General features: G+C 43.0%; 1 protein-coding gene across 1 annotated transcript in view; it reads left to right on the forward strand.

Annotated features, from left to right (window-relative positions):
• Nucleotides 1-17,751: 17,751 nt before the first annotated feature.
• LOC311136455 (MAP/microtubule affinity-regulating kinase 4-like) overlaps nucleotides 17,752-18,825 on the forward strand; it is a gene marked incomplete at both ends in the record, with an annotated part of 52,115 nt that continues 51,041 nt past the window's right edge. Inside the window, one exon of the mRNA XM_084170589.1 lies at nucleotides 17,752-17,802. Within this exon, the coding sequence (XP_084026715.1) occupies nucleotides 17,752-17,802 (51 nt within the window). The remainder of the gene's footprint in view (nucleotides 17,803-18,825) is intronic.

Genomic DNA, 18,825 nt, shown 5'->3' on the forward strand with positions numbered 1-18,825 from the left:
TGTTGATGTGCATAACTGAGGGAGAGAGAGCCTACCTTTTCATGGTTGTTTGATCAAGGAACTACACTGGACTTTGTGCAAACTGGAAACCACATATCCTGAGGCCGCATTTATTGTAGCTGGGGATTTTAACAAAGCAAATTTCAGGAAAACGCTACCGAAGTTCTATCAACACATTGCCTGTAGTACTCACGCTACAAAAACTCTCAACCATTGTTACTCTCCCTTCCGGGATATCTACAAGGCCCTCCCTTCGGCAAATCAGATCATGTCTCCATTCTGCTCCTCCCTTACTATAGGCAGAAACTCAAACAGGAAGTACCCGTGCTAAGGTCTATTCAATGCTGGTCTGAACAATCAGAATCCATGCTTCAAGATTATTTTGATCATGCGGACTCGGATATGTTCCGGGTTGCCTCTGAGAATAACATTGACGTATACACGGACACAGTGACTGAGCTCATCAGGAAGTGTATAGGGGATGTTGTTCCCACTGTGACTATAAAAACCTACCTAAACCAAAAACCGTGGATAGATGGCTGCATTCGCGCAAAACTGAAAGCGCGAACCACCGCATTTAACCACGGCAAGGTGACTGGGAATATGGTTGAATGCAAACAGTGTAATTATTCCCTCCATAAGGCAATCAAACAGGCATAACGTCAGTACAGAGACAATGTGGAGTCGCAATTCAACGGCTCAGACACGAGACGTAGGTGGCAGGGTCTACAGACAATCACAGATTACAAAGGGAAAACCAGCTACGTTGTGGTCAACGACGTCTTGCTTCTGGACAAGCTAAACACATTCTTCACCCGCTTTGAGGATAACACAGTGCCACCGACGTGGTCCGCTCCCAAGGACTGTGGGCTCTCGTTCTCCTTGGCCGACGTGAGTAAGCCATTTAAGCGTGTTAACGGTATCCCTAGCTGCGTCCTCAGAGTATGCGCAGACCAGCTGGCTGGAGTGTTTACGGACATATTAAATCTCTCCCTATCCCATTCTGCTGTCGCCACTTGCTTCAAGATGTCCACCATAGTTCCTGTACCCAAGAAAGCAAAGGTAACTGAACTAAATAACTATCGCCCCGTAGCACTCACTTCTGTCATCATGAAGTGCTTTGAGAGGCTAATTAAGGATCATATCACCTCCAACTTACCTGACACCCTGGACCCACTTCAATTTGCATACAGCCCCAATAGATCCACAGATGATGCAATCGCCTTCGCACTGCACACTGCCCTATCCCATCTGGACAAGAGGTATACCTATGTAAGAATGCTGTTCATTGACTACAGCTCAGCCTTCAACACCATAGTACCCTCAAAGCTCATCATTAAGGTCGGGGCCCTGGGTCTGAACCCCGCCCTGTGGAACTGTGTCCTGGACTTCCTGACAGGCCGCCCCCAGGTAGTGAAGGTAGGAAACAACACCTCCACTACGCTGATCGTCAACACAGTGGCCCCACAAGGGTGCGTGCTCAGCCCCCTCATGTACTCCATGTTCTATCATGACTGTGTGGCCACGCAAGCCTCTAACTCAATCATCAAGTTTGCAGACGACACAACAGTAGTAGGCCTGATTACCAACAATGACGAGACAGCCTACAGGGAGGAGGTGAGGGCCCTGTCAGAGTGGTGCCAGGAAAATAACCTCTCCCTCAACGTCAACAAAACGAAGGAGCTGATCGTGGACTTCAGGAGACAACAGAGAGAGCACGCCCCTATTCACATCGACGGGACCGCAGTGGAGAAGGTGAAAAGCTTCAAGTTCCTCGGCGTACACATCACTGACAATCGGAAATGGTCCACCCACACAGACAGTGTGGTGAAGAAGGCGCAACAGCGCCTCTTCAATCTCAGGAGGCTGAAGAAATTTGGCTTGGCCCCTAAGACCCTCACAAACTTTTACAGATGTACAATTGAGAGCATCCTGTCCGGTTGTCCGGGGCGGCAGGTAGCTTAGTGGGTAAGAGCGTTGTGCCAGTAACCGAAAGGTCGCTGGTTCTAATCCCCGAGCCGACTAGGTGAAAAATCTGTCGATGTGCCCTTGAGCAAGGCACTTAACCCTAATTGCTCCTGTAAGTCGCTCTGGATAAGAGCGTCTGCTAAATGATGTAAATGTAAATGTAAATGTTGTATCACCGCCTGGTACGGCAACTGCACTGCCCGCAACTGTAGGGCTCTCCAGAGGGTGGTGCGGTCTGCCCAACGCATCACCGGGGGAACACTGCCTGCCCTCCAGGACACCTACAGCACCCAATGTTACAGGAAGGCCAAAAAGATAATCAAGGACATCAACCACCCGAGCCACGGCCTCTTCACCCCGCTATCATCCAGAAGGCGAGGTCAGAACAGGTTCATCAAAGCTGGGACCGAGAGACTGAAAAACAGCTTCTATCTCAAGGCCATCAGACTGTTAAATAGCCATCACTAGCCGGCTACCACCCGGTGACTCAACCCTGCACCTTAGAGGCTGTCACTTTAATAATGTTTACATACTGTTTAACTCATTTCATATGTATATACTGTATTCTACTGTATTTTTGTCAATGCCACTCATACATTGGTCGTCCTAATATTTATATATTTTTTAATTCCATTCTTTTACTTTTAGATTTGTGTTTATTGTTGTGAATTGTTAGATACTACTGCACTGTTGGAGCTAGGAACACAAGCATTTCGCTACACCCGCAATAACATCTGCTAAATATGTGTATGTGACCAATAAAAATGTGATTTGAATAGGACTGTAAAGTTCACAAATGTAAGAGGACCCCCGTGTTGATTACATATTTGAAGAAATCCATTCATGTGTATTTTGTGGCTTTTGTGCTAATTAGATCTAATAATCTAAAGTCATGCTGTTGCAACTGCCTGTAAACTCACAGTCCAGTTCAAAGTGAATGATGGCAGGCCCTTGTGGAAAATGGCTTGTTTGTATAAAGGCCTACTGTAGCTCTGATTGGCTATTGCGCACCGGTCTGTGTATACTCCAGTCCTGGACAAGACAGATGTTGGTTTTATTTATTGCAGTGTCTATTAATTGTCCAAACGCATGGCCGCTTTCCCACTCTACATTGCTATAGAATTTTCACAAATGCCTTGGTATACATAATTCCCAAATAATTTATGAAAACGTGACAATGACCATATCTAAGTGGTCGCTTGTCAGAAAATGTTTTAAAAAGTGTCATTTCCTTCCTGGGGGTGTATCTGAACAGATTTTAATAAGATTTCATGTTGCTAAAATGCTGTCATATCCACTTTAAGTGCAACAATGTTTCACACACATAAGTTATTTCCAAAGCGATGGCTAACAACAGCAAGCACACTGCAGTAAAAAACACAGTCCCACTCATCAGATGATGATCTTTTGAAACTTAACTTCTTGTTGATAGTTATTCTTGAAAAGGGAGAAGCTAACAAATTAGCAGCAACATCCTCTTTGCATTTTTCTGGTCTCGGTCTTGACTCGGTCTCGGACCCCTTGTCCCCCTCCCGGTCTCGGTCTTGACGTGGTCTCGAACACAACACTGCTATTTATCATCTTAAATTTGTATTTTAAACCTAACCCTAACTAATGAAGGCCAAGTTGGATGCGTTGGTCCAATAGACCTTCCGCGCATTTGGGAGGAAGTGTCTGGGAACGATATCAAGATTAAAGTGACTAACATGACTTCACTTTAGAGTATGTGCCATCCTTCAGCACAACATGTTCCCCTTTATAAAGCACGATTATATCATATTTGATATATGTGGGTTATGTCACATTTAACATTGGTGATTATGTCACACAGTTATGCCACATTTATGAACCGTTTATAAAGCATGACATACGGTTATAGATGCTTTGTAACACATTTATGTAGTGCTTATGAAGGCTTTATGAGCTGCATGTCATTTAAAGCGGGACCAAAAGGGTCATAGTAGCCTATGTGACATTTTGAAAATCAAGTAGACCTATACTTTAAATGCCTGGATGTCATTTTCATTTCGGCATTGATAACAGCTGATAATCAGATATGGGGATGTGCTACCAAAATTAACCAATAACGCGAAACAACGCATTCTCAGTGTGCGAGAACATTTTATAGTGTGTGAATTTTCGAAAATCAAGTATGGTTTAAATGCCAGGGTGTTATAGGCTACTCATTTTGGCTCTTCGTCTATAGTAGAATTCAATACACACATTTCCACAATGCATTGGAAGAGGTGGGCTGCGAGTGATAGGCCTAGGCCCTAGTTCTCTTCAAGTAGCCAAACAACAAAACTAGGCTACTTAATTGGGAAGATGCCGAATAGCGAAGCTAAGTATGGCATCGTAGGCTACATTTTGAAAACAAATAATTGTTATTTTTTATTTATCCAAAGTGGATTTCTGTTTTCTCATTGAATAGGCCTAGTGTTTCTTGTTCTCTTGGCCTTCATCAGAGCTTTTAAACTAAATACTAAACCATCTTTTGATTTCTGAATGTGTCGGCCCCGGGGACTCAGGATGTGGCTGTGTTATGATGTCATGTTAATCAGGCCTTTTGATTTGAACATATGGTTTGTTTGAATTTTGTAGGCTACCTATTTAATTATTTAATTTATGGATCAAGCCTTAGTAGTCATTCTGATCTCGTTCCAAATGATCAGTGCTTTAGTTTATGTTGCTGTTCAGCGTTTCTGAACTTTTTTCTGTGCAATAGCCTTTTGATTTGAACATTTGAAAAGTGTATGTGTGTGTACTAGTTTATTTGTTTTAATTGATATATGTTACAGCACTTTGGTTTCACTAATGTTGAAATGGAACCAAGTGATCTGTTTCTGTCTTCAGACCTTTTTAAATAGGATAGATGGGCTATATGGAATACGGTATAGGTCGAATGTGATTGTCTGCCTATAACCTGCCTGAGTAGGCCTATAACTCAAGTGACTGTGCTGTCAGATCTTTAATGGAAAACAGGGTGGACAAACGGACATCCTCAATGGCTGTGTATTCATTATGGATCATAAGGGGAAGTCCATGGGCCATGCTAGGGGGCTGTAGTTCTCACCTTTACACTTAGTCAGGAATTTGAGTTTTTCTAATCCCTCTACGCCAACATTTGAAACGGTGAACTAAAAGGAAAGCTACAGTATGTGGGCAAGTAAACAAAGTGATATTGTGATATTCTCTGTGAAGTCATAAGAATAGCAGTCTGAGACCCTCTTCCTGAACCTCATGAACCTAATGACAAATGAGGTCAGTAGATTTGTGTTTGTTGATGTTAGCTGGTTTATTACGTTGTCAAAAAATGTATATTACATTTGATAAACACTCCTACTACAGGACTCTTTTGTTGCTGAGAATTTTCCTGTGTGATTTACATAAATTCACTGAAAACCGCACTACCCTGCATTAATAACCAAGTGGGAAGGTGGTATTTACCACATACGACTAGGAAAAGTCCACTTGAACGCCCCTCAACTGGTAATTACTAGTGGGAAACTCGTCTATCATCCCTGACCTCCAACTTCTCCCACATGCTGACCTCTGACGTCCCCTACTAAGGATATTACCTGGATAACAGCATTTTCGGCCGTTAAAGGGATAATCCACCCCCAGAAAAAGAAATCTTGAAACTCCTGTTAATTTGGTGAAAGCTTATGTTCTATCAGTGGGTAAAATAAAACTTTTCACCATGATTTAACTTCTTTGTGGTCGGTCTGTGAAATCAGGAAATCGTTTAGGAACGTGTCATAGCTATATAGTTCTGTCACTGGAGATAACACACCATCACATTTCATAAAGCTTATGAAAACAATTACCTGCACTCCAGATTGCCAAATCAGCCAATAGATGGTATGGGCATACTTGTCTAGAACACATCCATCCATCTATATCGTCATGACAAAGTGTATATTTTGTCCAAATGTCCTCAAAGTACACAGTGCGCCGTCAGATTAATAGTCTCTTCCTTCAACTACCATGCTGGAAAGGCGGTTTCCTCCTCTCATCTCCTTGCTAGCAGACTTGCCGGCCCGTTGGAAACATTGCCATAGCAACCGCACTGACTCAAAGTTTTGAACTAGAAATACAATCTCTACCAACTTCAACATGGTGAGATTGTAACTCCTAAATTGATAGTGCAGTTTGTTTCAGGGATTTTACAACTAGCTAACTACTTCACATCCTTGACTTTGGTATTAGTATGTGTAGGCAGATATGTTTTCTAGCTAGCTACAGTGAGGGAAAAAAGTATTTGATCCCCTGCTGATTTTGTACGTTTGCCCACTGACAAAGACATGATCAGTCTATAATTTTAATGGTAGGTTTATTTGAACAGTGAGAGACAGAATAACAACAAAAAAATCCAGAAAAACACATGTCAAAAATGTTATAAATTGATTTGCATTTTAATGAGGGAAAAAAGTATTTGACCCCTCTGCAAAACATGACTTAGTACTTGGTGGCAAAACCCTTGTTGGCAATCACAGAGGTCAGACGTTTCTTGTAGTTGGCCACCAGGTTTGCACACATCCAGTGGCGGCTCCTGAAAAAATTCTCAGGGGGGGCAATTTTTCTGATGATTTAGGTGACCTACACACATTTTAAAAAAGATATGTCCAGCAACAACATGAAGACAGGGGCAGCATATAAGTCAATACCAGAAGCATTTATTGACTGATCTCAAAAGTGTTGGCTTACCAGGGTTGGTGGAGCCCTCAGTTTCATCTTTGCCTCGCAAAGCTAACTCAAACACTCCGCAAAACTTCACACACTGGATTAGCCGGCTGAGGATGTGGCGGTTCTTGCTAATGTCGTAGTAAATATATTTGTTATAGTGAATATGGAATATGATATGTTGAGTAAAATGTTGTGCTAAGATCTATTTAGGTCAGGAGCTGGTTATAAGTTCTGTTCCTATCCAATAACAATGGACAAAAGGGTCCTATCTTGTCAGCCTTGTCAGCAGGTGGCCAAGGACAACACCCACGCCATAGGCCTCTCAGTTCTTCCAACTCACGAGTTCTTGCTCTGAGGACACACACACACACACACACAAACACACACACACACACATCATCACTGTTAAACACACACACACACACACACACACACACACACACACACATCATCACTGTTAAACACACACACACACACACACACACAAAAATCCCCTCTCTTAGGCTGAACATTTGAAGACAGAGAACCCGACTCAGAGCCAATGCAACAGTGACAGTAGCCTGGAGGGGACCTCGCCCAACTCATCAGGACCAATCAGAAGATCAGAACTACTAGATTCAACCTACTTCATTTATTGCATAAAATGTCTGCACACAATGTTTCGGGGCTCTCTTCAGATAATAATAATAATAATAATAATATGCCATTTAGCAGACGCTTTTATCCAAAGCGACTTACAGTCATGCGTGCATACATTTTTGTGTATGGGTGGTCCCGGGGATCGAACCCACTACCTTGGCGTTACAAGCGCCATGCTCTACCAGCTGAGCTACAGAAAGTGGATACTCATGGATGCGCATCGCAATTGTAAAATGTCAACACAATTGGAGACACCACGTCATTTTTGGAGACATGTTATTGACAGTAAACTATTGTAGATGCGACTGCTAACTAAATAAAACATTTTAGCTGGCTAGCTAATCATCTTAGCTAAATGTGGGGCAAACAATTCAGTTATTTACCGTTAATTTGAGGGATTGGGGTGAAAGAAATCGAGTTACATAGTGATACTTTACGATATACTGTATTGACAATATCGCAATATTTTAGCGCTAGTTGGCTGTACCTGCACCAAAACACCATTATTGTTCCTTCATAGCTTGTTCTCAATCTTTTCACATTGGGAGCCAATTTGTTTTCAGCACTTTTATTTCCATGACTGATCAAAACTCGTTCTCATGGCTTTCTGATCCCTCTGCAACAGACATATGGTGCGCAATAAAATCACAGTATCGAATCGCAATACGTATAGAATCATGAGACTCGCAATGCTGATGCATATATCTTATCGTGAGGTTCCTGGCAATTCCCAGCCCAAGTTCATTTGCCACAACAAATCTCTTCGCTAGCAAACGCGATGTCTTCTCCAAAACGGCAATGTGTCTCCAGCAATGTTTACTTTTTTGACGTTCTATGGCATCTCCACTTTCCAAGCATATATGACCACATGTAATATTTTGGTAAGTGATGCAAATAGTGAACTATGTAGGGCCAGGATGTAAAATATATGTAGCTGCAGCAATTTCTCTTATCTGATATGGTAAGTAATGGGGCTTAATTTATAGCTCCCTAAGAGTTTGACGAACGGGTCCGTGCACGCGATTCCAGATATCTTTACCTCTGAATAAACTGCCTTTATTATACCATATCCACCCTGTCCAAAGTCTCTACTTGGTCTCAGTTCTCCAGTAAACTTGTGATTATCAACACTAACCTCATCGTTGTGGCGGCGGACAGCTAGCCTGTATCCCTCATCAAGTTGAGTGGCAATGTTATTTTTCCGTTCGTACCAATTTTTGGAAAATCCTCGGGTGTAGGACTTTCCGCCTTTAGTAGAAACCTGTTGAATTATTAAATTTGGTCTGGGAGGTCCTAATTGTTTCGTTGCCAATTTATCTTCATTTGTTCGCCGACAAAAAGGAACTTCTTTCAAAGACACAATCCGCTCTTTTCTCAGTTACGTTCATGGTTACGTTACGTTACGTATGACGAAAGCGCGTAAGTGCAAGCCCTCAGACACCCATAGAGATTGTATTGAAGGCTCTGAAATTTGAAAAAAATAGATTTTACATTAGAGGCTATGAGAGACTTCTGGGCGATTTTCAACCTGACTGAAATCGCCCCAAAAGGGGGGGGAGCCATTTGAAGCACGACTTTAGCCTGATTCGACATTTAGTGGCAGTGTGGCACTGTGGCAGATCAGACGTATAGATTACAACACTGATAACTACTGTTGCCGTGATATAATTGATTAGAAAAAAAATCCCTTCCTTTTCCCGTTTGGCAGTGCGTCGCCCATATCGCCCTATTGAACAGGCCGCCCCTGCACACATCTCAAGAGGGATTTTGTCCCACACCTATTTGCAGATCTTCTCCAAGTCATTAAGGTTTCGAGCCTGACGTTTGGCAACTCGAACCTTCAGCTCCCTCCACAGATTTTCTATGGGATTAAGGTCTGGAGACTGGCTAGGCCACTCCAGGACCTTAATGTGCTTCTTCTTGAGCCACTCCTTTGTTGCCTTGGCCGTGTGTTTTGGGTCATTGTCATGCTGGAATACCCATCCACGACCCATTTTCAATGCCCTGGCTGAGGGAAATCACCCAAGATTTGACGGTACATGGCCCCGTCCATCGTCCCTTTGATGCGGTGAAGTTGTCCTGTCCCCTTAGCAGAAAAACACCCCCAAAGCATAATGTTTCCACCTCCATGTTTGACGGTGGGGATGGTGTTCTTGGGGTCATAGGCAGCATTCCTCCTCCTCCAAACACGGCGAGTTGAGTTGATGCCAAAGAGCTCGATTTTGGTCTCATCTGACCACAACACTTTCACCCAATTCTCCTCTGAATCATTCAGATGTTCATTGGCAAACTTCATACGGCCCTGTATATGTGCTTTCTTGAGCAGGGGGACCTTGCGGGCGCTGCAGGATTTCAGTCCTTTACAGCGTAGTGTGTTACCAATTGTTTTCTTGGTGACTATGGTCCCAGCTGCCTTGAGATCATTGACAAGATCCTCCCGTGTAGTTCTGGGCTGATTCCTCACCGTTCTCATGATCATTGCAACTCCACGAGGTGAGATCTTGCATGGAGCCCCAGGCCGATGGAAATTGACAGTTATTTTGTGTTTCTTCCTTTTACTAATAATCGCACCAACTGTTGTCACCTTCTCACCAAGCTGCTTGGCGGTGGTCTTGTAGCCCATTCCAGCCTTGTGTAGGTCTACAATCTTGTCCCTGACATCCTTGGAGAGCTCTTTGGTCTTGGCCATGGTGGAGAGTTTGGAATCTGATTGATTGATTGCTTCTGTGGACAGGTGTCTTTTATACAGGTAACAAACTGAGATTAGGAGCACTCCCTTTAAGAGTGTGCTCCTAATCTCAGCTCGTTACCTGTATAAAAGACACCTGGGAGCCAGAAATCTTTCTGATTGAGAGGGGGTCAAATACTTATTTCCCTCATTAAAATGCAAATCAATTTATAACATTTTTGACATGCGTTTTTATGGATTTTTTTGTTGTTAGTCTGTCTCTCACTGTTCAAATAAACCTACCATTAAAATTATAGACTGATCATTTCTTTGTCAGTGGGCAAACGTACAAAATCAGCAGGGGATCAAATACTTTTTTCCCTCACTGTACCTAGCTAGCCAGCCAGCCTGTCCATAGAGAGAGCATTGTGGGGTTTGTAGTTGACTTGCGCTCAAACAGATTTCCATATCAATTTTCACGTTGCTTCCTACCTTATTATAACTACTTTATTATTTTTTCACAACATATTGTTCTCACATATTTGCCATTATTTAACAATATAAATCATAGGAATTTGTGGTTTTGAGTGGATTATTCCTTTAAATACAACAAAAGGCAATCTATTAATATGGTTTTTGAACACAATTATTTGTTAGCAAGCATGATAGCTGTACTTTTTGTTTATGGTTGACACCGCTTGTATTCCATTAGCCAATCGGTGTATCTCAACAAGTTCAAAGCATGTGAATTTATCCAACTTGTATTTACTACTTCACAACTGAAAATTGCCACGTTCCCACTTAGTTATGAACACAGCATAGCACATGGTTATATTAACATTGCACTTTTCATGTAGCCTACTTTTGTCCAGCTAATAGCCTAACTGCTGATCAAGCAACATTGTGGACTAAACGTTCAAATCCTGTTGCTGCAGGATTATTTAGCTACGACAATAGTAGGCAAATTAAGATTCCACACCTGTACAGCAAATATGTCTGTACGGTGAAAGATGTCCTCTTTTTACTTCTCCTTAATGTTTAATGTGACCTTTCCTTTAAAGCTGCTTTAGGCGGAGTGTCTGAGTTGTTAAATGGAGCTAATAGCTAGATAAAGAGTACGATAAAGAAAGTTGTTCTCTAAGAAGCCTCCCCCGCTGTGTTTTGTTTTTTAACGTTCACCTGCCTCCAAGAAATGCGTCTGTTTCTGCAGAACAACATATTTATTGGCGCGACCTGATCCCAGGAAAGGAAACTACTTTGCATGGTAAGAAAGAAGTCTGGAACACAAACAATGGTGGCTGTCGTGAAATATGGGAACAGGGCCTCACCTTTGGCTCTGTGTGCTTTTCTCCTCCTGCCTTATTTACGTAAGCAAGGTTGTGCTCCCTGCTCTCTCGAGGCGTTGCAGGAAGCCCAAACCTGAGGTAGAATCCAGGGTAAACTCACAGCATTAAACCCCCAGTGTGATCCTTATCGGAGATCTCCGAGCTGAGAGCACCATGCACTCAGCTTGCCACTTCCCCCTCCTGTGGAGACGTGCTGACCTATGGAACTCTTTGGCATCCTCGCTAAAGTCAGCCGACGTGGAACTACTAATTGGTTGTATTCATTAGGGCACACATAACAAAACATTATGCAATGGAAAACAAAAACGATTGTTTCTTAGTTTCAAGTTTCAGGTTTTATTGTCACGTGCACAAATGTCTTTCTTGGAAGCTATTTCCCAACAATGCAGTAATCAATATCAGTAGTACTATAAAAAAAAAAGTAAAGTAGAATAGAAATAAGAAGAACACAAGAAAATAAGTAAGCTATTTACAGGGTCAGTTCCAGGGTCAGTGCCAATACCATATTTACAATGTGCAGGGATACTGGAGTGGTAGATATGTACAGTATAGGGGTAAGGTGACTAGGCATCAGGATATGTGATAAACAGAGTAGCAGCATATATGATGATTGTATGTGAGTGTGTGTAGAGTCAGTATGAAAGTGTGTGCATGTTTTGTGTGTGTGAGCAAATGAAGTGTGTGTGTGTGTGTGTTGGCGTGTCAGTGTGAGTGTGTCTGAGTGAGTGTGTAGTCCTGTGTGTGTGTGTGTGTGTGTGTTGGCGTGTCAGTGTGAGTGTGTCTGAGTGAGTGTGTAGCATAGAGTCAGTGCAAAAATAAAAAATAAAATAGATGGGTCAATGCAGATAGTCCGTGTAGACATTTTGGTAGCTATTTAGCAGTCTTTGGGAATAGAAGCTGTTCAGGAGCCTGCTGGTGTCAGACTTGTTGCTTGCCGTGCGGAAGCAGAGCACAGTCTATGGCGTGGGTGGCTGGAGTCTTTAACAATTTTCCAGGCCTTCCTTTCACACTGCCTGATATAGAGGTCCTGGATGGCAGGGAGCTCGGCCCCAGTGATGTACTGGGCTGTCCGCACCACCCTCTGTAGCCATACAAAGTAGTGATGCAGCCACTAAAGATGCTCTCAATGGTGCAGCTGTAGAACTGTGTGTGTGTGTGTGGACCATTTAAGTCCTTAGTGATTTGGACACCGAGGAACTTGACAGCTCGACCCACTCCACTGCAGCCCCGACGATCAGCTCTTTGGTCTTACTGACGTTAAGGGAGAGGTTGTTGTCCTGACACCATACTGCCAGGTCACTGACTTCCTCCCTGTAGGCTGTCTCATCCTCACTGGTAATCAGGCCTATCACTGCCATGTCGTCAGCAAACTTGATGATGGTGTTGGAGTCGTGTGTGGCCACGCAGTCATGGGTGAACAGGGAGTACAGGAGGGGACTAAGCACACACCCCTGTGGGGCCCATGTGTTGCGCCACAAATGCCGGAATAGCCATTTGTGGCGCATACTCTGAGTCCACACAACCTCAATGCTCTTCCACAGTTTACAATGAGACCACAAGACCTTTGACACGGGTGCCTACTCATCTTCTTCTTTTGTCTCCGAAACTGGAAGGTATTCCCCTTTCTGTGTTTTTTCTCCTTCTCTCCCTCTTTCCTTTTTTTCCTCTCTGTCTGTCTTCCTCCCTGTCCCTCTTATCTAAGAATGCTAAGATGTATTGATGTGAATGTTTGTTAAACCAGTGAGGGAATGCATGCATTGCTGAATGCTTACACCAGTTTGGCTGGTAGTGATATTACAAACACAGCTCATTGTCACTGCCCAGAGGCTAGAAGAAGCAGAGTACAGCAATGAAGGCTAAGATGCTAAATCAATTATTTCCAAAGTTGTTTGCAGTGTGACACACCTAAAATATATATTTTTACATTCTTATGAGCCTCTAAATGAACAGAATTATGTTTCTCTTTTCTTGTCACTTAAAGCCACAATCCACAGGATTTCCTGCTGATCAATTATGATAGCCTATATGTAACTGGTGTGAAATGGCTAGCTAGTTACCGGTACGCGCTAGTAGCATTTCAATTGGTGACGTCACTCACTCTGAGACCTTGAAGTAGTTGTTTCCCTTTCTCTGCAAGGGCCATGGCTTTTGTGGAGCGATAGGTAATGATGCTTCATGGGAGGCAGATGTCGATGTGTTCAGGGGGTGCCTGGTTCGAGCAACAGGTTGGGGCAAGGAGAGGGACGGAAGCAACACTGTTACATATAGATTGATTTTACCCAATTTTTCTCCCCAATTTCGTGATATCCAATTTGTAGTTATGATCTTGTCTCATCGCTGCAACTCCCCAACGGGTTCAGGAGAGGCGAAGGTCGAGACATGCGTCCTCCAAATCATGACCCGCCAATCCGCAATGCTTCTTAACACACTGCTCGCTTAGCCTGGAAGCCAGTCGCACCAATGTGTCGGAGGAAACACAGTTCTACTTGCACCCGAAGTCAGCTTGAAGGCGCCCGACCCGCCATAAGGAGTTGCTAGAGCGTGATGAGCCAAGGAAAGCCTCCTGGACGGCGCTGGCCCAATTATGCACCGCCCTATGGGGCTCCTGGCCTCGGCCGGCTGTGTAGTGGCGCCTTAGCACTGCGATGCAGTGCCTTAGACTGCTACGCCACTTGGGAGGCCCACATAGATGGATGTTTTAAGAATAAACATGGTAAATGTCTCATTAAATCAGTACAAGGTAGGCCTATCTCAGAGTCAGTCAAGAGTAGCCAAGTAGTTCAGTTCTCACTATTGGCCTTTCCAAGCATTTTTGTCACATTCTTGAACACTGAGTAAACATATATAATCTACATTTTCAGACAACATGACACAGATGACAACAGGTCACACAATAGATAGAGCCATATACACCACAGGCTATAGATCTGACATCACAATATGAAGGTCCCCCATGCCCATACAATCTTATTCATTATGATCTAAAAGGGGAAATGTATCCTAGATCACCACTCTAAGATGCTTTATGAATACAGGCCCAGATATGATGGGATAGCCAGTCAGAGGGTACTTGGTTCTCTGGCAGTAGAAAGTGAAAGCAACACACTGCTACCATCTGCTGGAAGCTTTAAAGCACTGCAGGCTTGGGCACCTGCTGTGTAGACGAAGGCCCTGTTTGAATACATCCTTCCTTCCATCCTTTCACCCTTCCTTGAAGTAATCACCGATCTAACATCAAGATTTCCACAGCATTCATTTCACCAATTCATATAAGCTCAAGGGAGGGAGGAAGGGAGGAAGGAAGGGAGGAAGGAAGGATGCATGTTATGAGTATTTGAACAAGGTCCATACCTGAATAGGAAAGGATCCCAATCTACCTATTGGTTGCTCTAGCACCAATATCACCAAACTCATGGGTTAGTATTTTTGGTTAGCATTTTTGTCACATTCTTGAACACTGAGTAAACATATATAATCTACATTTTCAGACAACATGACACAGATGACAACAGGTCACACAATAGATAGAGCCATATACACCACAGGCTATAGATCTGACATCACAATATGAAGGTCCCCCATGCCCATACAATCTTATTCATTATGATCTAAAAGGGGAAATGTATCCTAGATCACCACTCTAAGATGCTTTATGAATACAGGCCCAGATATGATGGGATAGCCAGTCAGAGGGTACTTGGTTCTCTGGCAGTAGAAAGTGAAAGCAACACACTGCTACCATCTGCTGGAAGCTTTAAAGCACTGCAGGCTTGGGCACCTGCTGTGTAGACGAAGGCCCTGTTTGAATACATCCTTCCTTCCATCCTTTCACCCTTCTTTGAAGTAATCACCGATCTAACATCAAGATTTCCACAGCATTCATTTCACCAATTCATATAAGCTCAAGGGAGGGAGGAAGGGAGGAAGGAAGGGAGGAAGGAAGGATGCATGTTATGAGTATTTGAACAAGGTCCATACCTGAATAGGAAAGGATCCCAATCTACCTATTGGTTGCTCTAGCACCAATATCACCAAACTCATGGGTTAGTATGTGCTGATAGACCATGCTGCATTTAGACATGGTTTACGTCCCAAATGGCACCCTATTCCCTATAGTGCACTACTATTGACTAGAGCCTGGCATAGGGTCAGCCGCGGTGCAGCAGCACTGGATGGAGAGCAATTTAGGGTTAAGTGCCTTGCTAAAGGGCACAATGGCATTGGTTTGTACCTGGGATCAGATACCACAACCTGGCCTCAAGGCAATTTGTAGGATTTGGTTTATAAATTTGTGTCCCTTCATTTAGTACGATATGTTACTTTACGCTATGAATGGAATAGCGGTGGTAAATGATAATACAAATACTTCTTACCCGATCAATCGTACAATATCATACTTTTGTTTCTGTCTTAAATAAAGATGCAGTCCGGGATTTTAAGCACTTACAAATTATTGTACGAATTGGAATTAGTAACATATCATAAGAATTGCAACAAAAAAATTATAATTGCAGGAGGTAACATACGAAATGGATGACGTGGTACACAATTGTGCACAATTTTCTCTAACCCGTTTTGGCTCGTGAGCACTACTTTCAAAACTACTGGCTGAAATTATACAAAAGCACTGGAGAATCACTTTAAGTAACCAGACCACTAATCCATTCGTAATTTAACATATAATACTAAATGGAGGGATACAAATGTACGCAACATATCCTATGTCTGTTTAATGTGGTCAGGCTGGACATCAGCAGCCCTCCCGCTACCAGTTCAATTCCCTTTTTTAAAATCTCCCGACCCTTGGCTTGAACCAGCAACCTTCCGGCTGCTGTTGCCACCCTCCATATTGACATAATACTCGTCCACATACAGTATGACATACAGACATTTTCCCACCCTATGTCTTTGGTAGATTTGAGGGAGGGCGCTTGAGTGAACACTGGTCATTACAAGACACTAAACAGTAGCCTGAGGTATAAACAACTGTAGAGTTGCCAAATTCTTTACCGAAACCCTGGTTAACTGTTAGATCCTATCCTTCCCTGGGACAGCTGAACATGCCATATTGCACTCCCACCCACACCCCTAAATCAAAATTCCCAACAATAAATACTGTATATTTAGCCTACTCAGCCAGTGCATGAGTGCACAAGTTAAAATATCAACATTATTCTTACATAGGCCGCTTGACTGTTATAACCGTGTACTTACACATTGTTACATAGTCTACTCACAACTGTGATAGGCTTGATGGTATAACACATAACATATGTTTTCCTTATATGATTAAAGATGTGCAAACATTCGAATCCCCTCACTTCTCAATTATACACTGTAAAACTATTGTTTAATATCAGGCTATAGGCCACAATATCAGGCTATAGTTCTGATTTTATCTGCTACACAGTTCTAACTAGCCTAGTTCAAGTCTACAAAGCTGTCCAATTAACTAAACTTGTGGAATAATTTATTCACATGAATCTTCATATCATAAGAAAAGGCTATCGATTTCATTCGATTTTGACATATATTGGTCCTTCTGTAGCCTACAAGAATCCCAATTTGTGCACCAGCTGTGGAGTGCTGTCTTTGGTTGGGAGAAGCCAAAAAATGATGGATGGATTGGAAAGCGTGGCGGGGTGTGTTGTTTGTTTATTTATCTAAATACTGGTTTAGGCTTTAGCTAACCACTCAGATGATATCACCGATCGTAGGCTACTGGGTATAAGAAATATTGAAAATGGGTCATTGGTTTAAACACAGACTTTCCCTCTTCCGTTTTGGGTAGGTTTATTTTACGCTCAAGTTAACGCTCGTAGGTACGTTTTCGGTCGGTGGATGTGTCAGTCAGCGTCTCTGACGGAAGAAGTGGCGCATCGCAACCGTCAGCACTATCGGGTTATGAACAATTCGGTGTTTTTCATGCGAGATACCCTCTGTTTTCCCGCGGATTAATGCAATCGTCGTCGGTTGCATGCTGGACAGCGATGGGGAATTGATAGATAATAAAGTAGCCTATTATTATGATAAACGGAGACGCTCTTCCCAAAGCCGTGTATTTGTTGTATATGCCGAAATGAGGCAGGGGGCGGAAAGTCGCCACAGAAACATTGGGTTTTGGCCAAACATCCCCATGTTTCAGCCCATAATTGACGTTTAATCGTGGGTTTGCGTTGCTTTTGGTGCAAAATTACCGAATTGAGCGAATTTTGCAAGAGAAATGCAGCTTGCTTGAGGACACCCCAGATATCGGTTGGCTGCTGCTGCCATGACAGGCAGAGGTCTCCTCTCGACCACGGCTTCGCCGGTTGGAGAATAAGCAGGTTGATTGGGACGTGGTCTCAGCTGCGGAACTGTCAATGTCGGATGTTATTATTAGTGGAGCCTGATCCTGTAAATATAAGCGCAAACATACAGTAATTCGGGAAAAACTCAGGGAAAATGTCTTCTCGTTCTGCATTACCGTCTGGAAACGACAGGGGCACGGACCATGTAAGTGCAATAAGTATCCCCATCATTTGAGTGTGTATGCAGAAATTATGCATCCTATGTAGAGTATAGAAATATGGTTAATAACATGGCGCCTTGCATTCACCATATTTATTTGTAGTGCATGGGACTAATTATTATATGGTGCGCATTTTGGTTGTTAAAAAAAAGGAGCCTGGGTGGGAATTTAGCATAGCAGGTTATCTCAAAATGGGCCGTATCCTTGAACGTCTAAACAGAAAATGAGCTGATGGCTGTAGGCAAACAGCCCGGGATGAATCCATCCACATACGGTAACACTCAGTGGATATGCGCAGAAGCTCATACTAAGAACCGTCACCTCTTATTATAGCTGTAAAGATAGTGATGTCACATATTGCCCGTGTATTCCCCTTGTGTGGCGAAACGCCGTTATGACTGGCATACTGTCGCACCTACAACCATTCGGAATAATAAAAACGAGAAAAAGTCCCTAGTCAGGTTGATTTTAAGATAACTTTTTTTCGATTATCGCATACAATGTTGTGCAAAATGCAATCCATTGCTGGGTATAGCGGTGGACTAGCCAGAGCTAGGGGTGTAACAGCGGAGAGGCATCCGCTAGGCTACAGTAGCAGTAGGGCCTGCACAAGCAACAATGGATATGTACAGTATGTAGGCCTATGTGTGTGTGTGTGTGTGTGTGTGTGTGTGTGTGTGTGTGTGTGTGTGTGTGTGTATGTAGAGTATTTTTGTATCTATCCATCCATCTATCTATGCACTTGTGGGGGTTCCTCTTTAGATGTGATTCCATAAATAGTAATTTCTCTGCTGAAATTATGTGTGTTAATCGAGGACCTGTCTGATGAAGCAATCTGTTATTATTCCCAGGCCCAAATCTTTGTGTGGAGACCATGTCTACATTCCAAATGGCACCCTATTCCCCATATAGTGCACTACTTTTGACCAGAGCCCCATGGGCTTCTTCACTATATATACTGAACAAAAATATAAATGCAACAATTTCAACGATTTTACTGAGTTACA

Source organism: Coregonus lavaretus (genome assembly GCF_964263955.1).
Source record: "Coregonus lavaretus genome assembly, chromosome: 10".
NCBI classification, from domain to species: Eukaryota; Metazoa; Chordata; class Actinopteri; order Salmoniformes; family Salmonidae; genus Coregonus; species Coregonus lavaretus.